General features: G+C 31.1%; 1 protein-coding gene across 1 annotated transcript in view; it reads left to right on the top strand.

The window, feature by feature from the left end:
- The first annotated feature begins 945 nt into the window (after nt 1-945).
- The window catches only part of LOC127712095 (argininosuccinate lyase-like), a 51,882-nt gene continuing 25,850 nt past the window's right edge, over nt 946-26,977 (top strand). The window contains 17 exon segments of the mRNA XM_052218304.1: nt 946-1,023; nt 6,939-6,978; nt 8,781-8,888; nt 9,432-9,518; nt 11,167-11,250; nt 11,794-11,948; nt 12,187-12,264; nt 17,251-17,328; nt 18,401-18,453; nt 19,120-19,182; nt 20,318-20,432; nt 21,446-21,530; nt 22,044-22,103; nt 22,602-22,685; nt 23,768-23,848; nt 24,205-24,311; nt 25,366-25,506. Coding sequence (XP_052074264.1) covers nt 6,955-6,978; nt 8,781-8,888; nt 9,432-9,518; nt 11,167-11,250; nt 11,794-11,948; nt 12,187-12,264; nt 17,251-17,328; nt 18,401-18,453; nt 19,120-19,182; nt 20,318-20,432; nt 21,446-21,530; nt 22,044-22,103; nt 22,602-22,685; nt 23,768-23,848; nt 24,205-24,311; nt 25,366-25,506 — 1,403 coding nt within the window. The 5' untranslated portion in view covers nt 946-1,023; nt 6,939-6,954.

The following is a 26,977-nucleotide window of genomic DNA, read 5'->3' as shown; positions in this document are numbered from 1 at the left end:
ACCTGGGTTTTTTTCCTGCTGGAAATTTACGGTACCATGATGTATTTGCAATTATGGTGTCATTATTTTTCTTCACCGGCTGCCTCAGACTTGAACTTTGACGGAGCCTGCTATGTGACTGAGTTTTTTTTTGTGATTTTTTTTCAATTATTTAATGAACGGCTATTATTTATTTTGAATTTATTGAACCATAAACTAATTTTTGACTCTTCACATTTTACATAATCCGCGAAGTCAAAAATTAATTTTATGGTTCAATAAATTCAAAATAATAAATTTCTATCAAACATAAGGCTCAAAGAGCTTTTTATATTATTTATATTAACAATAACGACGTACATATATGTACACATGTTGGCGTATGAATATACAACGTCAGAGTGGGCGTGTCGCCATAAAAATTGACAACATGTAATACTTTTAACCAATCAGAAGACAGTAAATACACCAAATTTATTTATTAAAGTTTGATATTTAATAATCTTTTGTCTTTAGCTATAATCAATAAGCTTTATTACTAGTTTTGTCTATGCATAAAATGTCACTACCATTAATTTTTGCACGTTCTTGGTTTTATTGAAAATTTCTGCTATGTTCTGCTGGTATGTGTTTTATATGTATTTTTTGCATTGGTTTTGCATGTGTTTATCCAGAGACTACTATAACACAGTGTAATAGTAGTCTCAGGTTTATCATAATAATAAGTTGCTGCTTTAATTGTATTGCTTGCATATGTTTTATGGATTTGCTGCTACGCTATGGAATTATGTGTTTTAATTTGTCAGTCGTTTATAAGACTTAGAGTTCTAAGTTAAAGATCTTTGTTATTGTGTGAATATACGAATTTTAAAAAAGATAACTAATCAAGGCAAATTACCTTATAATAAAATAAGATCGGAGGCTGTAGGTCATAAATTGTACATATCTGATTATCAATTACGTCCCCTAGTAAAGAACAATAACTCCAAATTATTTTTGCGGGAAAAGGAACGACGAGTTGAAAAGACAGATCATTGGAAATAGGTTACCAAATACAGATTTAACAGGAATGGAAATTCACAGGGGTCCAGTAGTATATGGCCCCTAGAATTTGAGCAGGGCTGCTTAAGTTTCACCATTTTTGATAGATCTTAAAACACTGGGGTAGCACTTGAAATTTTAATTTCCATCCCTGTTAAGGCTGTTTGACATGATGTTTATTCTGTTTTCATTCTATTTTCATTAAATGTTAAGACATGCTTGAAGAGAATCAAACCAATTTATAAACCTGCAAATCATTGAAGCAGATACAGATAATTTTATTAACCAATCTGAATCAAGGTGCCCTTTGACAAAAATGTTTGAAGAGCAGGTTATTCCTAACAATAACATATAGTAAACAAACTAAACAATAAACTAATTAGACTATAATGGTTCATTAGAGTAATAATTGTATTGATTGTATAAGAGTAGAGAAAAAAAATGTCAACATTAATGCACATATATATATATATTTTTATATTGAGGATATCCTGCTAGATTTGAACAAGGAGAGACAACTCTATCATTCTAATATTTCATATGTGGGTTTGATGGTTACAAGAGTGCAATTATTCGTAATGCATTTTCCATAGGGTACCAGTGGTGTTCCGTATTTTTTTCTCAAAGACTACACAAACTAGGGAAAAACGGGTAGCAGTTCCTGTTACTAGAAATGCCAGTGTTGCATTACAACCAAAAAAAATATATATGGTCATGGGTATCCGGTCGTTCCGTCCCCAAACCGATCCGGCCCCAAGTCGATCCGGCCCAAAGTCGATCCGTCCCAAGTCGATCCGGCCCACGTCGATCCGTCCCTACGTCGATCCGGCCCCATAATAAAATATGAATAAACTATATTGACTTTGGAGGATTTTGTAACAAATTTTAACAGTATTTATTTAAATGGAATTTGTAAAAATGATGGATGACAACAGGTAAGTGAAGTATTGGAGTACCAGTCAAAGAATTATTTTAAATCGATACGAAAATGAGTGTGATTGTGTCTGTTTATATAGCAGCGTCAACATATTAATATAAAGTTATTTTCCATGATAACTTTGAACGTCATGGCGATTTTTATTTTATTTAATTCACACACAGAAAAGCTTAATAAATATTTACAGTCCAATGGAACCTATAAAATTTAACTCATCATATTGACTTGTTTTATCAAATCATTAGTCTATAATTGGTTTGTTTATTCAACAATTGTCTAATGATTGTGAACTAAGGTAATGCCACTCGTGATCACTTAATTCAATCAAATCCTGATTGATTAAAGTTACGTAATCACTGGTCTTTATAGTTTGATCTTTTGTTTGGTGTTATGTGTTATAATAATTAATTGTATTTTTTTTCAGGTAACATAAGAGGCTTCTATAACACGTTTTTTTTTTTGTAATATTGAATATAGTCAATATATTTTTTTTAAGTTGACAATATTTTGAATAGTTGTGTGTAGATAAAAAACAAGTTATATGAGTATCCATTATTCTTTATTGTAAGATAATAACAAAATAATTACACTCGATGCACGTGAAGATCACATCTATTTCTTCATTTACCATGCGTCTGTATTCCAGCAGAGATACTCCTATATATATTAAAAGCAAACGCATTCTGTCTCCTCTTTTATAGAAAGGATTCGGCAAATCAAACATTTCTTTTAAGAACTTAAAACAAAAAATAAAGTTTGTATGTATCAGCTTGGGGATCGGCTTGTACCGTTGTGTATGTAACTATTTGTTATTACAAAGGATCACAGTCAATTGAAAGAAAATGCTAATTACTGCTGATTAATGTTGATTATAATTATACCCAATAATCTTGAAAACTTGTAATGAAAACATAATCAACATAGTTGTTTTAAACTCTTTTAAAGAAAATATTTGTCAAAGGCCAATTTTTTTTACCGTACACCTTTTACATCATAATAAAATTCATAAACATTTATGAATTACAATTAATATATATCTTTATTTTTAATCCTCATAAATATATTTTTTTATTGGGCCGGATTGACTTTAAATATGGGTCGGATCGACGTTGGGCCGGATCGACGTGGGACGGATCGACTTGGGCCGGATCGACGTGGGGCCGGATCGACATGAAACCTGGTCATGCGGCAAAAAATGACTTAAAATGCAGTTGAAAAAGATTGTCTATTTTTTTCGCTTATTGAAAAAGGCATATTTTTAATGGCCCGACGTGCAGAAATGGAAGATATTTTCTATACTTTGCAAAATGTGAATTTGATTTTCTGGATTTTAAACCTAATTGGATAAGCTTTCAATTAAAAGTAATTCCAATTCTGTATCATCCAATCAGAAGCTGTACAGGATTCTATTCTGAGTACCATCTTGTGGTAAAAAACTTGCCGGTAAAATGTAAACAAATAATTGCGCTCTTGTAACCTGATTTAGTAATGTATCCCGATTTTCTGTTATTTTAGATATCATATTTAGTACAAGTTTTAAAACATAACTTTCTTCATTTATATTAGTCATTATTAAACCATCAAAATTTATTCTCTGAAGAAAGCTTGATAAGATTTTTGTCTCGCCTGCGACGAAAGTCGCAGAAAGTGAGACATAGGTATTACTATCCGGCGGCGGCGACGGCGGCGTAAACTATTTGTATAAAGCTTTATATTTCAGAAGGTAGAAGACCTGGATGCTTCATACTTTGTATGCAGATACCTTATGTTACGAACTTTCTGTCTGTCATATGTCCAATGTCCTTGACCTTATTTTCATGGTTCAGCGACTGCTTGAAAAAAAAGTTTAGTTTTTTTGTTATGTAAATTTCTCACTTATTATGAGTAATAGGATAACTGTATATGGGTTCCTTGCAACGTCTACATGTCCATCAGACAGGGTTCACCTGACCTCAGCCTCATTTCATGGATCAGTGATCAAGGTTAAAGTTACGTGATTAGGTCCGTTTCTCAGATACTACAAGCAGTAGGTCAGCTATATGTGGTGTATGGAATGATTATAAGGGATACATGTCAGTCTGGCAGGTTTCATCTGACCTTGACCTCATTTTCACGGTTCATTGGTCAATGTTAAGTTTTTGTGTTTTGGTCTGTTTTTCTAATACTATAAGCCATTGGTCAACTATAGTTGGTGTATGGAATGATTGTAAGGTGTACATGTCTGTCTGGCAGGTGTCATTTGTCCTTGACCTATTTTCATGGTTCATTGGTCAATGTTAAGTTTTTGTGTTTTGGTCTGTTTTTCTTATACTGTATGCAATAGGTCAACTATATTTGGTGTATGGAATGATTGTAAGGTGTACATGTCCAACTGGCAGGTGTCATCTGAACTTGACCTCATTTTCATGGTTCAGTGGTCAAAGTTAAGTTTTTGAGTTTGGTCTTTTTTTCTAATACTATATGCAATAGGTCAACTATATTTGGTGTATGGAAATATTTTATGATGCACATGTCAGTCTCGCAGGCTTTATTTGACCTTGACCTCATTTTCACGGTTCATTGCTCAGTGTTAAGTTTTTGTGTTTTGGTCTGTTTTTCTTAAACTATAAGCAATAGGTCAACTATATTTTTTGTATAGGATTGTAAGCTGTATATGTCTGTCTGGCAGGTATCATCTGACCTTGACCTCATTTTGTTGGTTCATTGGTCAATGTTAAGTTTTCATGGTTAAGTTTGTTTCTTGGATACTATAAGCAATAGGTCAACTATATTTAATGCATAGGTTGATTGTAAGGTGTATATGTCTGCCTTGCATGGTTCATCTGACCTTGACCTCATTTTCATGGTTCATTGGTCAATGTTTAGTTTTCTTGGTTAAGTCTGTTTCTTAGAAACTATAAGCAATAGGTCAACTATATTTAGTGTATTGAATGCATGTAAGGTTGATAGTTGTAGTAAAGCTTAATATTTAGGACTATCAACATAATATCAATGGTTAGTAAAGAAGGCGAGACATTTCAGCGTGTGCACTCTTGTTATATTTTTTGAAATTAAACCTGCCATCTGTCATATTATGTTGGCACTGGCTGTGATTGTCACAAAAAGTAACAATAAGGAAATAATATTGTTACTTCCGAGACTAATTGCCGAAATGTTTTTCCGAACAGGGTCGATTTCATATGGAAATTGAAGGTGAAGGTAATATTACTTGTTACCTGCAAAATATATTCAGGCAGGCACTGATCTAAAAAAAATGTTTGATTTGCAGGCGATTTGAGAAATTGATAAAACAATGAAAATGTGATGTAAAAATCAATTTAAAAAACTGACTATTATTATTCAGAGGAACAATTTGCTCCAGTTAAGAAATTTCCTACGAATTTTACTTGACAAGATTATTAATCTCATTCTGATCAAAAGATAATTTCCTATGAGTCTTGGAAAATGCTAAAAAAATAAACCAAGATATTGCTGAAGAAGGACACGGTAGAATGGAACTGTTTATTGTGCGGAATAGACATGCATATATATGGATCTATAGTTTGGGACGGATGTCTTGAGTAAAACCACCTGAAATGTGTTTGCCTCAAATTGCAACCTAAGGATCCATACTAGATATGCAGGAATTGCCACCAAATGAATAGCTTAAAGAATTCTAAATATTTGAAAATGTGCTATCGATTTGTCATTGCTATGTTCAATGAATAATTTCTATTCATATAACTTTGTTCAAATATGTAAAACAATGTATTGGGGGAAGACAGTACAGAGTATCTTGATGTTGCACACAAAAAAGAAAATTTGCAAATGTGAAATTTTGCAGGTAAAAATAAATGCAGGTATAAAAAAAAATGATATTACCTGCAATTTTTGTATGAAATCAGGTTCCTGTCCAGAAATACATTCGGCAATTAGTCTCGGAAGTAACAATAATAATTTCTTATTGTTACTTTTTGTGTGTAATCATAGCCAGTGCCTATTATGTTTGCTTGAACAGGTTGGAGAACGGTACCACGATTTCCTGAGAACTGAATACTGACCCGAGAACCTTTTATACTTATAAACTTTTATACTTAGACAGTATAACACCATTTGAAATAAAGATTTCGGGTAACACATATTGGTTCTCAGGTCAATATTCAGTTCTTGGGAGTTCTCGGGAAATCGGGGTAGAAGATCCTCGTAAATGGGTATTATACCCATTTATGGGTATTAACCCAAAATCAGGTATCTATTTACAATGATAAAAAATGTTATTCTTGATTTTAGGATTTTGGATACTATGGCGCATATGATGATGTAAAAGGCAACACTCATATCTATAAGTATTATAATTATCTCTAATGTATGGAAAAAGTCACAGGAAAATTGCTTGAAATTGTAGGTAGTAAATAATATCAACTGAATAGTGGTTCAGAATATTTCAACATCTTTTAATGTTAGGATACAGGGATATGGTATTTCAATGTTTGTGTTTATTGTAATTTAATGAATTTTCCAAGATTAAAACAAAATGTAGAACATAAAAATGTCTAGTTCTTAAATCTATTCAAAAGATGGTTATTTAACTAATTAAATGGCTTCAATTGACTATTTACATTTCCGTCAATCATCTACTATCTGGACCATTAACACTTAAAACCTTTAAAAATATATACTTTTTTTGATTAATGATATCTCATTTATTTACCATTGAAAGTTCTGTATAACTTTAAAGAAAAAGAAAAGCAATGAAATACTATTAAATGTGTACAAAAATGGACATTATTTCCTATCAGATTTGTGACTTTTTCCCTACATTTACCAAAAGTATGACTTTTTTCTGTGACCTTTTTCCTTCCAAATTTGTCACTTTTTTTCCTGTGACTTTTTTTCTGTTTACCGTCGTATATTAAATGTGAACTTTTATGATAAGGTCATTATAAAAATTGAAAAAAAAAGGTTAAATTGTTATTTTCAACAGCTGTGATTTTTTTTCCAGATACTCTTGTGAAGATATGACAGATAAAACTCTGCAAGAGGTATGTTACAAATTAAAGTATATCATATAAAATATTATTGGGAAAATACATGTAGATAACTTGACATTCCTAATGTAATGAACCATAGAACTAGAAAAGTAAAAATTAAAAACCAATTATTCTGAGAACAATTGAAGGTCTTTCCACAGCAATTTTAAAATTTATTAAAAAGAAGCTAGTTCGTGTTTACTCAAAGTTAAAATTGGCATCTTATCATCAGTTTCTTCATACTGATGCGATAAATAAGTGGTTTCTATATACTTCTGAGTGAAATAAGGGAGATAATTAGCTACTTCCGGTGAAGTAAATGTCACTTGGTCTCATATAATAGTTTCTTTCACACTGATTCCAAAAATATATAGTTTCTATATACTTTTGCTTGTAAACCAGGAGATAATTGACAACTTCCGGTTTATCGAAAGTCGTTTCTAGTCTTCAATGATAAGTTAATGTATCAAAATTACAAAATATATGGATTCCGAGTACATTCCGTCAAGAAAATGCAAAAATGGCTACTTCCGGTTTTCTCAAGGTCACTTCCGGTTGTAATTTTTCAAGGTCATATGTCATCCAACCTTTTGTAAAAGGTCATATGGCTTTTTAATGAACCAAGTTGAAGTAATAACCAATTAACCTTATAATTGGACATTTCAGGGGCACTAAATCCTATAAGATGCCATTAGATTGTTTCAGACCAAATGTAACATATCTTCATTACAATAAAGCAAACATTTTGCACTTGTTGTTTCATATATATCTTTAAAAGTGTTTCAGAAAATGCAAAAACAAGGAAAAGTCAAAATTGAGAACTTGACCTTGACCTTTGACCTTGACCTCATTTTCTAAGTTAGGACCTAAGGACCTCATATAAAAAGATTCCAGGTAACGGTTTATGAGTTAAAAAAACATACCAACAAATTTATTTGGTAAAGGTAGATAACTCCTTTAAAATTTCATCGAATTGCTTCAATCCAAATAAGCCAAAAATTCTTGAGGATGTAACGAACAATTAAGAAAAAGAATTTTGTCGATATCTTTTTTTGTTACGAAAGGAGATGCACACACTTGATTAACAGTGAATAGGGAGATAACTCTTACAAAGAAAATTATTCGGCTTAGAAAGGGTGAAAATAAAAAACGCTTAAACTGTATGATACTATATAAGAAATATCTTAGCGACATATTGCGAAACAAAAATTTTACGCGATAACAAAATTTGGCGGAAGAAAAAAATAATAATCAGAACAAATACAATAGGTCTTTCCACAGAAAAGTGGAAAGACCTAATAAAAGCAATTAAGGCTTATAGAAAGGCATAACAGGCGCATGCTAGCCATTTTTAAAAGGGGGGTTCTAACACATGCAAGTCATATAAAAAGGGTGGGTTCCAATCATATGTCCCCATGTAAAAGCATTAGTTGTCAAACAAAAAAAGGATGGGTTCCAATCCCCAGAACACCCCCTGGATCCGCCACTGCATAAGCATATAAAGTACATTAAATATCCTGGGAACTTTGAAATTTGATCATATTGCCTCCATTCACATTCAAAACTGTTCAAAGTACCAAAATAGAAACTGAAAATTAAAAAGTCCTTGGCAAAATAAAAAAATATCAAATTCAAAAGAAGTGTATACATGCTAATTTAATAATAATGCATAATTAATAAGAATAAGAAGAATGCATTGCTCTATTTATTAATTACGGTTATTCAGCATTTCTATGGTGATGATTAGACCAGAGAGGGAGGGAAAAAAAATCCAGACAGAACTGTTGTTTATATTATTTCTTTCCCATTTTCAGGGTAACAAGTTATGGGGAGGCAGATTTACTGGAGAGACTGATCCTATCATGGAGAAGTTTAATGCCTCCATATCATATGACAAGAGAATGTGGCAAGCAGATTTAAAGGTATGGACAGAAGGCTAAGGAAAGCATACTTTGATTTTGCAGGAAGGACTAGAAATAGTGGTTATTCTGGTTTTCTTGAATTTCAAACTGATCCCAGATTCTATTCTATTTTGCTAACCAACAGGACAAACTATTAACCAACTCGTCTGGTCTCTTTGTTAATTCATTCCATCAAACCAAGACAGATTGACTGCAAAATAGATGATTAAATACCTAGTTGTAATTTAAAGCAGTCTGCATATGCATATGTTTATTAATATGTGTATAAATATACTGTAAACCAGGAAATTTTTGCACAGTCTTTTTTCCATGATATACCAACAAAAACTAAATTCCTGTCGATTTGAATTGGTTATACTCCTATGTCATATGTAAAATCTACATAAATGATTTGGAAAAGGTACAGTGGTTCATGTATCTTAATCAGGTGATAAAATCAATCAGAAATCCTTTTTCGTCTCTGAAGAAAGTAATCAATTTGCGTCGGTTCATGAATGTAATACACAATAAACAGAGAAGAAAAAAATATTTATACCATTGTAGGGTAGTATGGCTTATGTGAAGGCTACATGTAAAGCAGGACTACTATCAGAGACAGAAAGAGACCTCATTCTCAAAGGATTAGAACAGGTTCAGTTATTTTTGTGCATAGTAAAAAATAGCAACAGTCTGCAGATTAAAATTAAAACAATATGGAGGAATCATCTATATTTAATGATATTTTGGTATTTAAATGGTAGTAATAACAAATATACTTATAAAGTATCAAATGTTTGAATGTCTGTTCTTAAAGATGAAAGTCAGTTGTGGTGATAATAGTTCACAATATTAAATTGTGATGTATTGAAAAGGATTTTTCAATGTTATTACAAAGCATGTAACAAGTATAAATAAGAAGATGTGGTATGAGTGCCAATGAGAGAACTCTCCATCCAAGTCACAATGTGTAAAAAGTAAACAATTATTGGTCAAAGTAAGGCCTTCAACACAGAGCCTTGGCTCACTGAACAGCAAGCTATAAAGGGCCCAAAAAAGACTAGTGTAATACAATTCAAACAGGAAAACCAACGGTCTAATCTATATAAAAAACGAGAAATGGGAAACACTTATGACCCACACCAACAAGCGACAGCCACTGAACAACAGGCTCCTGACTTAGGACAGGTGCATAAAAATGCAGCGGGTTTAAACGTTTTAACAGGCGCCAACCTTCACCCTAACCTGAAACAGTGGTATAACATTACAACATAAAAAGAACACAATAAAATATCAATTGAAATGACTTAACTCGATCAAAAAGACAATACACAAAAACAAGTAAATATACTCTGAACGAATAAGTTTGATCTATGACACAATATAAATAAAAAAGATGTTTCATTGTCAAAAAAAACAACTTTAAACTAGGACAAAATGGTGTTAAATAAAGTAACGTACACAGGTAAATTTAAATATAATAATTTTGTTGTAAGAAGTAGAGAAACATTTTTTACAAAATAAATTTGTTATTCATAGTACAAAGTTTATTTGACATTATTGTAAAAAACTTTTAGTTGGAATTTGTGATTTATCAAAATTATTCATTCTAGTAACCAACATAATAGATATTTCCCCATAGTTTGTATTGTGCAAAATTTGAAATTTAGAAGAGGAAAGAAACATGAATCTATACTATTTTTACCAAAATAAAAAACCCTGAAAGTTGCATATAAAAGTAGGCTTACAGTATTTGAAATTGGTTTAACTGGAAGATACACATACAGAAATGTAAAACTATATGTAAATAATGTTGGTTTTCTTCTTGTCAAATTCAAATTCGATAAATCAGCTTGCCTCACCTTTGCAAGACCTTTTTCTGACTGAAGTAAACTTAAGTGTTTCTAAGTCTCTTATAAATGTTTAAGAATTGTTCAGACCACCCTTAACAAATTCTTTTTTTGATGTTGCCTACCCATGCTGTGTAGGGTTGGGTAGGTAGGTAGGTAGGGATTTTGTTTTTGTTTTGTTTTTTTTTGGCCAACAACATAAATTACAATTTAGACAAGAAAACATTGTAAGAGCAGGAAAAGATCTTTAATAAAAAAATAGTTTGAAATGGTTTGTGTCATAAATTTTTTGGGGTTGGCTTTTTAAGTGTGTAGGTAGGCAACATCAAACAATTTAAATTTTATTTTTGGCGTCCCATGAGAGCAAACACAGCTATATTAAGTATGTAGGTATGTAGCAAAGTAAATTTAAATGTTAAATTATTTTTCAAACGAATTTATATTTATAATAGGTATACAGTAAGTGGGAAGATGGAAGCTTCATCATAAAACCTGGTGATGAAGATATACATACAGCAAATGAAAGGATGCTAAAGGTAGTAAATCCACATACATTGATTGCAGTCAGTAATGACAGATTTGTTAGGTAGTGTTTTCATATGTCCATGGATGCCAACTCCTGTAAAGAGGCATCTTAGCAAGATTTTTAAATTTTGACTATGTCACCCTTCATCCATGGAAAACATCTATTTTGATGTTTTTTTTAGGTGAACTGTGTCATTGTTACAGGTTTGATCTTTTCTTATTTAGTCACTAACTTTTCATGAATAGAATCAGCAAGTTGTATTTTTCTTACATACATTTTATATCTAGTCTGGAATTTTTTTCATACAATTTCTGATTTTCAAAATACATTTATTTGTTATAAGAGAATTGATGCAGGAACTTTGGGAGGGTTGAAGTGATCAATTGTGATTTTTTTTCTCCCAATATCTTTAATTGGGAAGCAAAGAGATAATTGTCAATGTAAAAACTTAGGTTGTTTTACAAGAGCTGATTGGTCTGGTCACTTGGTAGCTACACACTGGATTAAGTTGTAATGACTAGGGGTAAATGTAAACTATAAAGTTGTTTTGCAGGAGTTAATTGGTCCAGTGGCTGGGAAACTACACACAGGGCGTAGCCGTAATGACCAGGTGGCTACAGATATGAGACTATGGTTATCTGATGCATCTAAATCATTGAAGTCCTTACTTATCCAGTTAATATCTGTTTTTGTTGAAAGAGCGAAAAAGTAAGTTATTAATTATTATATACATGTATGATGTCAGTACTTAATACTTTTATATATTAAAAAGGATGTGACTTTAAGGATTAAAACGTTTTCATGTGATTGTGTTTTGCTCAAATTAATGTTTGCACTTTAACAAATTTTGAAATGTTTAAGGAAATTTGAATTCTTTCATGATTTCCAAAGTAGATTTTCAAAGAAAAGGAAATGATGGATAATACCACTTGTTTTATTTTGACAGTGAAATAGATGTATTGTTACCAGGATACACACATCTACAAAGAGCTCAGCCAATCAGATGGAGCCATTGGTTACTAAGGTGCATAACATTATCATGGAATATTTGATTGTTAATTGTTTTATTTTAAAAGCTGTTTCAAGCCTTATTTTTATATGCCCGTCAAAATTTTAGACGGGACGTATTATGGTATACAAATGTCCAGCGTCCGTCTGTCCGGCGTCCACATGTCGCACCGTAACTTGAGAACGACTTATCCAAATTTCATGAAACTTTACATAGTTGTTTCTTATGATGGTCAAACGATCTGTATACTTTTTGGTGAAAATAAGATTAAAACTTTTTGAGTTACGGGACTTTGTAACTAAAACAGGGGGATGTTTTTTTCACGTCGTGCCGTATCTCAAAAACGATTTATGTTTATGATTATTGCTTAAAACTTTACACACTACTTAGTTGTATTAATCTAAAGATTTGTATACTTTTTGGTGATAATCAAAATTTTATTTTAGAGTTATTGAGTTTTTTGTAAAAAAAGGGGGGGTTCACATGTCGCGCCGTATCTCAAAAACGATTTATGGTTATTGCTTAAAACTTTACACACTTCTTAATTATATTAATCTAAAGATCTGTATACTTTTTGGTGATGATTCAAAATTTATTTTAGAGTTATTGATTTTTTTATAAAAAAAGGGGGGTTTTCACATGTCGCGCCGTATCTCAGAAACGATTTATGATTATTGCATAAAACCTCACACACAAGACGACGGGCGTATCATGGGCTCGTGGCGCAGCTGTTTATTTATATTTGAAAAAAACTTTATATTTTATTGTGATTGTCCATGCCCATGAAGGATTGACCTGGTACAACTAAAATGTTCACTGAGATTAAAATACTGTTAATTCAGAAATTATTGCGTGCATTTATTATGGCTATTTTTTTAAGAATAGACAAAAATGCGAGAATAATTATTGCGATTTCAGGAAAATCTACAGATATATGTATAAGATATCACAATTCAAGTTCTTATTACTGCGATACTCACCTAGTCACATTATTTGCATTAATAAAACCTCACAATAATTTCTGAATTTACAATAGAAATTTGCATCACTATGTCTCATGCTTTTATGCTGTTTGAACAGAAACAAAAATAGTACTATTAGTAAAGGGTCTCAATGTTTTTTAGCCTTTTGATAACTTTATGAAACTTTGTGAAAATTTTGTAATGATCTCACAGCAAAAGAAACAAGTTATTGGACCAGATTTATTCACTTGTGGTGTTTTTGTAAAACTGTTGATAATTCTATTTGGATTACATTCACACACATTCAATCATTCTGACTTTACCTTAAAGACCAAACAGCCTATTGTTTATGCGCATCAACTAACGCAACTTGGTAGTGACATAAAAGCTCTATGACGTTGTTTCTAGCAATGAGAAAACGTCAAATTATAACGTCCTATTTCGCGTTTTTCACGGATTCCAACATGGTGTACGCTTTAAAAAAATACGTCTTCCCGGCAAGAAAAGAGGAATTAAGTGTCGCGCTGATATCTAGTGGAAATTAAACACAAATGGACACAAATGAAACTACACTATATTTAACCTTCGTTCTAATAAAAATGATAAAATATAAATTTTGAACTCGACTTTTTGCATTTACCCCGATCTGCATTTCATTTTTATTTTCTTTCACTTGCGTAGATTTTGTCTTTCATTTGCGCCGATTGTGTACAGGTAAATTATAGGTGAAAGTTATTGTTATGCCCCATTTATTATGCCCAATTTATGGGCATTATGTTTTCTGGTTTGTGCGTCCGTTCGTTCGTCCGTCTGTCCCGCTTCAGGTTAAAGTTTTTGGTTAAAGTATTTGGTTAAGGTAGTTTTTGATGAAGTTGAAGTCCTATCAACTTGAAACTTAGTACACATGCTTCTTATGATATGATCCTTCTAATTTAATGCCAAATTAGAGTTTTGACCACAATTTCACGGTCCACTGAACATAGAAAGTGATAGTGCGATTGGGGCATCCGTATACTATGGACACATTCTTGTTTAATTTATCATGTAAACCTCTTTTGTCAGCCAGTTGTACATATGTTATGAATTATTTTAAAGCACCCCAATAAGATCACTAAAAACGTAAAACAATGAATTATTATCTGTTCTTGCCGAGTATTTATATGCCACACATCTGCTTCTTGTCATTTCATCTGTTCTATACTTGTTGTACTTGCCAACAACGAAGTTCATCTTTTTCTTGCTTTTTTTTTCAACTTTCTCGTGTCAAAACGAAGTTCACGAACAATATGACCAAAATTATCTTAAAACATAAGGAAACACTGTTTATTTCCATATATTACCAGTATAAATTCTAGGTTTACTACATGTACAGTGTACATATATTTACTCGTAAATTAAATATAGTATCGGGCTAGTGATAACAAAATATAATAGGCGCTATTGAAGGAATCAAATCGGCGCAAATGAAAGATCGATTTTTTTTTAAATCGGCGCAAATCTCGTACGCCTGTGTATCTTTACACTGGTAAATTTTAATGTCTTAAGCTTATAATTTGAACTTATGTGATTTTCAAATTGAGTATTCAGAAGGTTAGGCCGATAAACAATAATTTCTAGAAGTTTTGACATACTGGCAACGTATGCATGTAACTTATTTCTTGACGATTCTCGTAAAATAATGTCCGATCTTGCAATTTATTTATACTGCTAAATTGACAAAATCTTATGACAAAGGTTCATTGTCGTTTGTCATTTGTTTCATTTCAAAAAAGGAGAAATGATAAAGATTTCGCCTGATCTCACTGAAGCTTACAGCTAATTTACTAATGTATGTAGAGCAACACTTTGGTTAGCTTGCTTGCCTTGTTTATATATTTTTTATAATTATATTGGGATAACGTCCAATTGAATTTAAATATCATATATACAGTTTTACATACCTATATATGAAGATGTCACTCTTAATTACAAAGCTTGAATAAACATTTATACAAACAAATCAAGGAAGCCAACCAAAGCTTTACTCTACAAGCATTAGGAAATAAGCTGTAAGGCAAAACATATTAATAAAATTAATACTCAGCAAATGTGAATTAAAATAAAATATTCGGTGTTGTAAATTTAACTAATGACAAAAACAATTGCTCCAAGAATAATATCCAACATAAAATTTCTCACTTTCTTTAAGCTACAATGACCTGATAGATTAAAAACAAATTTCGATTTTTCAATGCCGGCAACAACCTTGTCTTTGTTTTAATTCCCAAAATAAGCAATTTAGATTCATAATATTTTATCCTGTTATGAGAAATCTTACATTGTAGTTTTTAACGGAAAATTATTTCTAAATTAATTTTTGAATTGAAAACTTTTTGTATTTTATATTTACTGTCTCGTTTATTCAAAACACGCGAGGTAGTAATAACAGGGATTGTATTTTATGATAGGCTAAATGGATGTATAACGTTTTAGAATCAAAAACTTTAATTCATATATTATACCTATAATTTTAATTTCCTCAGTATATCTTAAATATTCAGAAATAATGAATTCACAAACTAGATGGAATAATTTCTATACGTTCGTCTTAGTCGGGAAAAATAATGGTATTAAGAAGTCCGTCCATGCTTATGTTTGACCGTCTGTCAACAGTAGCGAATGAGTGCGTTAGAGCAAACTTCTCAAATAGTCTGTAAGTTAGCCAGTGCAATAATTTTGCTAATGAGGGGCAGAGGACAAAAACAGACTTTCCTAACAAAAGCGGCGTAAAAAGTTATTTCAAATAGTTTTTCATTCCGACGTATGGTGATTCTGAAGGTTAATAATGTGCGGCAACAACATCATGAGATCTGATACTGATACATGCATATTATTTCTTGTATTACCGGATAATAAAATTGGTGAATGTAGTTGTTATTCTTTGAAATTTAAATGTGGGGTTTCAAACGCCCAACTTGCGATTTTTTTCAAATAGTGCGCCGGCAAGGAAAGCTTGTACTATGACGTCAGATTCAATGTTCTGAAGAAAGACAACTCTTTTCTTCAAAACGAACGAGAAAAAACATGAAAATTACTCATAACTTTTTTGAAAGGTCGGTGACATACACTTTTTTTTGCTTTAATTTGAAGAGTACGCATGGCACTTTCCTTCTTGAAATTTTTATGAAGAAATCACTGGTAGATATTTTTTAATACTGGAAACGTTTTTCATTTTTACGTTTTTATTTTGGCGGGAATGAAATAAATCATATTTTTAAAGATCAAAACAATAAGAGTCTTAAACTCTTGAACCTGTATTTGATAGACACAAATCTACTGTTTAACGTGAAACAAGAATTATGCTTTTAGGTTTGATATAAAGGATTTTTTTTTAGAGATAAGATAACAAGCAATTATCATGTTAATATTAGGGAAAACATGAAACTGAGGTTGCTATAGTGACAAAACTAAGTCGGTGACCCCCAATTTTTTTCATCATATTTTGTTCCTCAAATCATAAAATACCTCCACACAAAATTTTAAGGAAAAATCACTGGTAGAACTGAATAGGCTGTTTGGTCTTTAAATAAGTTTTAGATTTATTTAGTATAAAGAGCATCCTGATACAATTTACATGATATAACATCACAACTACATTTCAATACATTAGCAATAGTAAACTGGGGTAATATACCAGCCAGCCTTTAGAGGCTTATGAAGCACTGACAATATTCATACAAGCATAAAACATTTAACTCACTTTCACATGTGTAAAAACAGTTGTAATGGGGAAAAGTCTCCATATCATTAACACTGTATAAGTTTATAATAACTTGCATCAGGAAGATTAATTAAAACGCGTGAAACAACGCCTGGGGAATAAGGTTTGTCGGACTCCTTGAATGTGGATACTTTTTACATTAGGAAGGTTAAAACATTTCCATTTGTCTACATGTGTTGAACAGGTTATTGATTTTATTTGTGATGTATAGAGACAAATTTTACTGTAGGATCTAGTCACAATTAATGTTAAATCTCATTAATTTGTATGCCTTTATAGTTATACATGGATGTTGAAAAGAGATGTGGAAAGATTAGAACAGCTTACCGACAGAGCTAGTGTGTTACCATTAGGAAGGTACTGTAATGATGTGTACTGTATTGTTATAGTGTGTTTTTGCATTATTTACTAACATGGTGTTTATTCTTTGGCCATTGTTATTTTCATTGCAATGTGTATATGGGATGTTTGTTTATGAAAAATTTAGCATTTAATTTCAAAGTTTTTCTGTGTGAAAGCATTATTTTTTTGTTTAAAAGTCATATTATACAATTGGTGCTTTCAACATGCTATTGTACATATTTTAATTGAAGAAAAACAAATACCTAAAAAGAAAAACCCTGTTGAACACCAGTATAAATTAATTGATGTGTTGATGTTCCTTGCAAATTCTGTATAAAGTTAACAAATTCAAAGCTAGATCAGCATGTCTCATTTTGATTTGCTGTAAAAGATATCATTATAGTTCAACTTTTTCTCAAGATTTCCAAAAGTGTTGTTCCTTCAATAGGGGATGATTCCTAAGTATCTTGTATGCTTTTTGTAGGTCTTCTCATCTACCCCATCCCTTTCTTTCAAAAATAATATACATTGTTCATATCAAATGTTTTGTTTGCCTCATCTGAGGGAAACAGTTGGAGTACCTCTGATGTGTATGCACATGTCCTTGTACTTTGTTTTAACCACATGTCAAAAAAAGACTAGAACTATGTATGGATTTGTATATTTCATATTTTTTAACTGTTTTAACTAATGACATTTATATTTCCATAACATTCATCATGTTGTTATATTAAATTACTGTAAATTCAGAAATTAATGTGTACATTTAATAAAGCAAATCACTGATACCTGGTGAAAATGTGAGATCTAGTAAATACGATTGCAAAAATTTTGAAAAGGAATAAGTCACTGCTGAAATTATGAATGCAAGTTTTTATTATTGCGAACCTCATACTGTTGCATTTTTTCGCACAAATTAAAACATTGCACTCATTTCTGAATTTACAGTAATCATGTTATGTTTTTGTATGATTAATCATGTTATGTTTTTGTATGATTAATCATGTTATGTTTTTGTATGATTAACCATGTTATGTATTTGATTGACAAATTGTGTGTTTAATGATGCATATTGTGTTTCTAACAGTGGTGCCTTGGCTGGTAACCCATTTAACATTGACAGGCCATTCCTTGCACAAGGTAACAGTCTTAATGTTTTGCACCAAACTCATCATATTTAAATGTTTATTAACAATTCAAAGCAAACTTGATCAAAGAGCTAGTGTTAAAGTAAAGAGGAAGACCATTTCTATGATCTGTTGTTAATGGTAAGTTGCCTGTCATGCTGTGACAGGCCTGCCAATTTTCCAAATTGATTGTGGAATCCCCTCTGTGAGAGGTATTGAGAAGGTTTGCATACTTGTCTTAAGACTCTTTGTTGGATAAAGTCATAACACTGATCTATTATAATGAGACATATTTACTTCAAAACAGATTCATATCATAATTACATCTTGGTCACCATGATAATATATATATACTGGTAATTACTGCATGCTTGAAAGACTCTTATAACTTTGAAAGTTCTTTTATTTGTGATTCCATTTTTTGTCAGTGATGAAAATGTGATTTTTTTTTTAAATCCATGCTTTCAGACTTTTCACATAAGACAAATCAGTGGAAAATATTAATTTTATTGGGTTTCAAAATAAGTGGTTTTGATTAACCCTAAAATACACAAATATGTCTACCCCATAAAATAAATTGAATTGCAATTTATATTACTTATATGTACAGTTTCTCTTGATCAACTTTCCTTTTGTAAAGTCAAATGACCAATTTAAAGTACTTTGTTATTATTTACAGAACTTAGCTTTAAGGAAGTGTCAGGGAACAGTATGGATGCAGTTAGTGACAGAGACTTTGTTGGTTTGTATTTCCTTAACAAATTACCTAAAGTTGGCCTTATGTTTGATATATTTTTATAAAGGCTTGCAACTCACAGCAATGTCATGGTCAGCTGCATCAACATTTAGGTTCCATTGTCAAACCTTTATGGAATTTTATAAAAATTGAACAGAAGCTTTTTTATGATCAAAAGACAGTAAGTAACCAGAGCAAAATTTTTATAATATATTTTTCATATTTCTGTACCAGTATTTTACTGATAAATGGACTTAGTTTTTTGCATTTGCCATTAAGATACAGTCTAAGGTTAATATTTTACAGGCATCAAAAACTTTGTCAAACCTTCATGGAATTTTACGAAACATGGGTAGAAGCATTTTTCATTACCAAAATATCCAGATCAAAATTTTGAAAATGATTTTTTTTCATTTTTCTATATTTTACTAAAAAAAGGACTGGTTAATATTTTTGCAGTACAAATTTAAATACAGACTAGGGTTGAAGTATTTTAGACATCAATATCATGTCAAAACTTCTTAAAATTTTATTAAACAGTGACAGAAGTTTCTTTTTATGATTTTAAAAGAGAAGCAAAAGATACCAAAGGGACATTTAAACTCACAAGTCCAAAACAAACTAACCAAGCCATGGCAAAAAACCTGAAAAAACAACCAAATGACAAACAACAGTATACAAAACACAGTATACAAAACACACCATAATAACTAAAGACTGAGCAACTTGAACCCCACCAAAAACCAGGGGTAATCTTAGGTATGTGGCACCCAGTGATAGGTCTAAGAGATTATGTCTGTAGCAAAATTTTGAAAATATGTGTTTTTCTTATTTTATTGATAGATTGACTTAGTTTGTCTTAGTTTTTTGCAGTAAACATTTACATAACATCAATAACTTTGTTAAACATTCATGGAATGTTATAAAACTTTGGCAGATGCTTCTTCAAGACCCAGAATTTTTAAAAAATTAATTCCTGTATTTTACTGATTAATTGACTTGTCAGTCAACTGTACATTTTTATACTGACAGTAGCAATGGAAGGCGAGACACTGGGTTCCATCATCCATGGAACGTTTTAGTAATACATTATCTTCAACATTTTTTTAAATATACTACACATTGCATTGTATTATTTCAGCTGAATTTCTATTCTGGGGTTCTTTGTTAAGTGTACACCTCAGTAGATGGGCAGAAGATTTGATACTGTACAGTACTAAAGAGTTTAGTTATGTACAGTTATCAGATGCTTACAGGTAAGCTATTCTGTTTACTGTGCAGATCTGACCTTACTTGTAGAAAATTTCAAAACAACAAAAGCATCTTTTTCATTTTGTCTCCCCTTTGACAATGGCAACATAATGCTTTTCTTCTTCTTCAGCCTTCTCTGGCAAAAACTTATTTATCTTTTGGCATTGAATTATGGTATTTAGCAGTAATGTGTATTACAATAAGGTATTGTGTGGCATATTAACAAGACCTAGAGCTTTGACCTCAAGGTCAAAATAATTTCAATTTTTGTGATCATTTTGTGTTTGGGTCATAACTTATTTATCCTTTAACATAGGCTTTTGATATCTGAAACATCTGTGAATCATCGAAAGACAATATGTCACGTAGCATTGATAATGACCTCTGAATTTGACGTTTGACCTACAGATCCTAGAATTGATTTTTAAGGAAGATTAACATGTCTACTCAAAAACCATATATATTGTTGTTCCCCATGGCAAGACCGTTTCAGTGACTATAAGGGTTTTGGTCTTTTGAGGTCATGCCCCAACCCCCATATAATGAATCTTTAGATATTTCAAAAATGGTTAAGGTCCCTACCCCTATATCATAGGTATATGATTAATTTACATGATGAAAAATTTACAGTGCACCTTAAGTTTTGTTTCTTGGTGTTGTGCCCCACCTCCTTTCATCGTAAATTGTTAAATACATCAACTATTCAGATCCCCACCCATTATATCTGATTTATCTTCTAAACTTGTTTGTTCCAGAATAATTGGACTTTATTGTCAAAATTTCAGAAAATCATAAACACCTGTTCTTCCATGTTTTGCCTCTGAATGCAATGAAATGTGACATAGCTGTTTATCTGTGGTTGTGCATATCTTTTTTGGAAAATAGTTTTGGATTAGTTGTTCTAGTGTTAGTCATGGTTCAATTTGATACATATTTCAAGAAAAACTATACTTACGGTTAAATCATATTAGAACTAAGATTTATAGTAAGTTTTTACAAATATTTCACCAAATTTCAGCACTGGTAGTAGTCTAATGCCCCAGAAGAAGAATGCTGACAGCTTGGAATTAATCCGTGGAAAAGCTGGTCATATGTATGGTAGGGTAAGTAAACTATTGAAAATAACCATGTAGATTGAGAAATTTTGGATATGTAAAATACAATAAGGGTACTTATGAAATAGACATAAACAATTCAAAAACACAATTAATAAAAAAAAACAGATGTATATAGATCAACATACAACAGTCTTCAACCAAAGACCAGTGTCTGTACCATATACTTGAAGGTGAAAATTGACAATTTTATAAAGCAAAACTTGTTCTTTTAGAATGGAATCTAATGGCTTTTCAAAGCTTTTCCTCAGATTATGATTTTAAAAATTTAACAGGAAATTTTTTAACAAACTGTTTTGTATTCCTCTATTTTAAGATAACAGTAAAAATATTAAATTTGAATTCGTTTTCTTCAAATCAGGTTCTGAACTACATGCACTAAATATAAATTTTACTTTACATTTAGCAACTGTTCTCCATTATATTTATGTTATAGATATTTAAGCATTTAGTCGTTTGTAGAGTGTTATAATTTATTACATGCATATGTTATATTAACAGTGTACAGGTTTTATGATGACCTTAAAAGGAGTTCCTAGTACTTACAACAAGGATTTACAGGTAAGAATGAATAAAAAGAGATGTGGGACATATTCGACAGCAACCCAATAACACAAATAACCAAAAGATGTCTAGAAGGCAACATAACAATCCAACAATTGATAGATGTATCTTACAATATGTAAAGATCTGAAATGTCAGGAATCTCTAAAAGTTAATAATTGCACAATTATTTCCAAAGATTTGCTATAAACAGCACATCCTCCACAAAAATATTACAATATATATTAAGCTTATACATGACATAAACTATACCAGTTGCTGATGTTTGCTGAATACAACCTTTTTTATTGAACTATAGTAGTTTTTAGTTTTAGTTTTTTGATTTGTATTTAAGTAGTATCCAACATTTTTTTTTATAATATACATGTACAAATTTCAGCTGGGATTAAGGAGTTTGTCATTTGTGAGTTTAAACTGATGTAAATTGCAAATAGGTTTGGCTTAAACTTGAAAGCACCTGTAACCATAACAGAAATGAGTTATCTCTATTTTCAGGAGGATAAGGAAGCCATGTTTGATGTGTATGATACTTTAACAGGAATACTTCAAGTAGCTACAGGTGTCATGTCAACATTAATGGTAATATTCTTCTATATATTTGATTATTAGCAGAGCTGTTCTTTTAAAACATACATGGTACCCAGGGAAGGCACTTAGAAAGTGGGATAACAAATTTATATTTATAATTTAACAGCATTTAGTATTCAATGAAACTTTATACTGCTTACTATCATATTATATTTGTAATTGTAAAAAATATCAAAAATATACTAAATTTGCAACCATGGCTCCCCATAAAATATTGGTGGGTTTATATACATCAATCAGATGTCATTAAGCTACATGTACTAAGAAAAACCAAAAGAGGCAAACCTATTGAACAGCAACATGCTAAATACAAATTATTTTTGTATGTAATCTTCTTTTCTGTGTTCATGAGAAAACTAAAGCATGGAATGGGATTTATAGAAATTTATGTCAAAGTTATAAAACTTTTAGAATCATCAAAGATCAAATATTTTGGAAGGAGTTATGTCCCTTGGAAATGTAAATGATATAAAAGATCAACTTTGTAAGCCCTCTTGCACACATATTTCTCAAAGAATGAAATTACGGTGGATTCATTATTATTTGTTGGATACCAATTTTGATGGATTTGGTGGGTAATGGGACACCACGAATTTAAATGTTCCAGTAACAAACTTCCAAATGAATATATGCAGACTTTGGTAAATCCACGAAATCAAACATCCACAAAAATTTAAGTTTTCCTCAATCCACAAAAATTGGTACCCACAAAAACAAATGACATCACAGTACTGTGAAAGGTTTACATCAGCAATGTCTCAGACCAATTTGAAAACAGCATTGGTCTTGTATTTTTATGGTTGTTTTTGCCTTTTGTAAATATATGTGATATGGAAATCTTAGGACATTGGGTACTTTTTCGCTCTCTTGTTCCTACAGAAATACTATTGGTTTAGAAATTAATTATTGATAAGAAAAATATGCATCCTTGTTAATTTCTTAACATATTTTAGAGAAAGTTTATTGTATATTTAATTTTGACATGAAACAATTGATTTGGTATATAGTGAATTACATGTCCCAGAAAGTACTGTGTACCATTCCAGCAAATATATAATACTGTTTTCTTATAGATAGACAAAGAAAAAATGAAGGCAGCATTGAGTCCTGATATGTTGGCTACAGATATAGCTTATTATCTTGTCAGAAAAGGGGTAAGTTTATCACTCGTTTGAAACCTCATAAATTTGAAAAGGGTTGGTTCAATGGTTTCTCAGGTTATTGCATGGATATGACATAAAAGCATATTTATCAATCAATTTGCAATCAACCCTAAGCACAAATTTTACTTTTTATTAGCTTTGGCACCTGGTATTTATGATACATTTATTTTAATTTTCATCAATATAAGTTACTTCAGTATTTACCCAGATGTCTATATCAGAGGTTATCATGATCAATAATATATCAGATTTAATTTGCATTGAAGTGGAAATGGCTTACATTATTTGCAAGTGCCATCAGATTTAATATGTTTCGAATAAAATATTATTTGATTGATAATTTTTAGATACCATTTAGAGAAGCTCATGGACAATCTGGATCATGTGTGGCATTAGCTGAGAAAAAACAATGTCTGCTGTCTGAATTAACTCTTGAAGATTTTAAAACTGTCAGGTACATCTATTTATTACTATTATAATATATAACTATATATATGTATTACTATTACTGTAAATTCAGAAATTATTGTGTGCATTTATTATTGCAATTATTGAAGAATAGACAAAAATGTGAGATTAATTATTGTGATTTCAAGAAAATCTGTATACAGATATATGAACTGTGGATTCATTATTATTCATGGATACCAATTTTCGTGGATTTCGTGGGTACAAGTAAACCACGAAATTAAATGTTCAACGAATGACATATTTTGTATAGGCTTGTATGCAGACTTTCGGTAAAACCACGAAATTAAATATCCACGAACATGCCAAATTTCCCTAATCCACGAAAATTGGTACCCACGAAAATAAATGAATCCACAGTATCAGATATCAGAATGTGAGTTCTTATTGTTGCAGTACTTACCCATTAGCATTATTAGCAATTATAAAACCTCCCAAACAGTCCTGAATTCACAGTAATAAGTTTGTGTATTATGATTATACATGCTTTCTTCTTGTCACGTATATTATACTGTGGTTTGTTTGTTTTAGTCACAAATTATGTAAATTATGTAAGTTGATTTATATGACAATACACTTTGACTTTTAATTTGAATATATTTATAGAAAGAAACAAAGTATGAATAACCAATAAATTGAAATTCAGTATCCATGTGCACATGTACAATTATTCCATTAAAAGTAAAAGTAAGAATACAGGCAGGTTATTTTAAAGATGCTTCTATTTGACAACTTTTATTTGACTGTCTGACCTATCTATGGGTGATCTTTTTGATTTCTTGTGGCTTTTCATTGTAAAGTTTATTTTTTTTAAGACTTTTATCATTTTTAACCGGATTTTCGAAGGAAATATCGGTTATTAAAATGGTGATATACGGCGGGCGACTGGGCTGTTCTAAGGGCAGCTGGGCTGTTCTAATGGCGGCTGCCAAACAGTGTCAGCACAATAACATGAAAACGCTTTCACAACTTTTTTTCAAATTTAAATATGTTGTTTCCTGGGACTTAATGAAGGTCTCTATTAATTTTTATTATTTCAGTGAGAAATTTGAGGATGATATACTAGAAGTGTGGAACTATGAAAACAGTGTGGATCAGTATTCTGTTTATGGTGGAACTGGACGGAGAAGTGTTCTACAACAAATCAATAATATACAACAGTTCCTGAAAGAGAATGCAATGTAGAACTGGTTAGAACATTAATATTCATCATGAAGACAAAGGAATGATAGATATGGAATTAGTGCTTAATGGATTTAAAAAAAACATCACAAAAATAGAAATGCATTAAAAATAGCATGAGTCATACTGTTAATTTTGTAATAATTTATGATTGATAATCTTTTTATTACACTTCTGTAAAATGAAACGTGTGTACTCATGGTTTTTTTATGCATATTTTTAGGACTTGATTGAAAGAAAGTCACCATGAAAAATTTTGATGTGCTGCTTAAATTTTATTCCAGACTTTTCAAATTATATATTCTAGAGCTTATTTGTTGTGTATTAGTTTTGAAGTTTAAAAAATGATCTGTTAAACATTTATGTTTTGCTTTAGCTGTATGTATTAATAAATATTTTATATTTTCAATAATCCCTTATTCCCTTGTTTTAAAATTCTATTTTTGATTAGAATAATGTTACTCTTAGAAATATATATAAGCTGACTAGCAGGAAATTTTAGAGTCCCATTTTGTTGTTCAGAGACATAAATTTTACCTTGAAACAGAAACAGGTCACCTAAAAACCCTCATAGAAGATTTCTTAACCATACTGAGAGCATAACACTCTTCCAACAAGGTCATCAGATTTAACATCTCACATTATTTTTACAATACAGAAACTACTAATTCAAATACAGCAGAGCTGTACTTTTTCAGATATTACTTTGCACATACAAGTTTAGTTTGCTTGTGTTTAAGATGTGCCATGAAATCCTATTGTAAATATAGAAACAAACTGATTCTGACATCGGACTCAGGTTTCTTTTGAACTGAGTTTTACTGTGTGTATTGCTGTGTGTTTCTTTATTCTACATTGGCTAGAGGTATAGGGGGAGGGTTGAGATCTAACAAAACATGTTTAACTCTGCCGCATTTTTGCGCCTGTCCCTAGTCAGGAGCCTCTGGCCTTTGTTAGTCTTGTATGTTTTTTTAATTTTAGTTCATTTATATACTTTGGAGTTTAGTATGACGTCCATTTTCACTGATTTAGTACACATTTTTATTTAGGGGCCAGCTGAGGACTACCTACGGGTGCGGGATTTTCTCGCTGTGTTGAAGACCCATTGGTGGCCTTTGGCTGTTATCTGCTCTTTGGCCGGGTTGTTATCTCTTTGACATATTCCCCATTTCTGATCCAATTGTTATTTTTCAGTAATCCCTTTGTTGCCTGTATCATGATTTTAATAACTCTTTTATAAAGATGTAAGCTAAGGTAATACTGTAAAGTTTAATTTTCATGATTTCGTTTCACATTTTTTCTCATCCCTGATTCTGATCTTCCTTAAAGATTAAATTAAGGTGAAAGGATATTTGTTTGCGATTATTTTCTTTAAAGTCAATTTAGGATCAAAATTTGTATTATTGCCTTTTAAAGAACAACAGGAAAGTGTTAGAAGGACCAAAAGATATTCATTTCAACAATTCTTGT

This window comes from Mytilus californianus, unplaced genomic scaffold (assembly GCF_021869535.1).
Source record: "Mytilus californianus isolate M0D057914Y unplaced genomic scaffold, xbMytCali1.0.p SCAF_8, whole genome shotgun sequence".
Taxonomy (NCBI): domain Eukaryota; kingdom Metazoa; phylum Mollusca; class Bivalvia; order Mytilida; family Mytilidae; genus Mytilus; species Mytilus californianus.
Note: the sequence above shows the minus strand (reverse complement) of the source record. Positions and strands in the feature narration are given on the sequence as shown.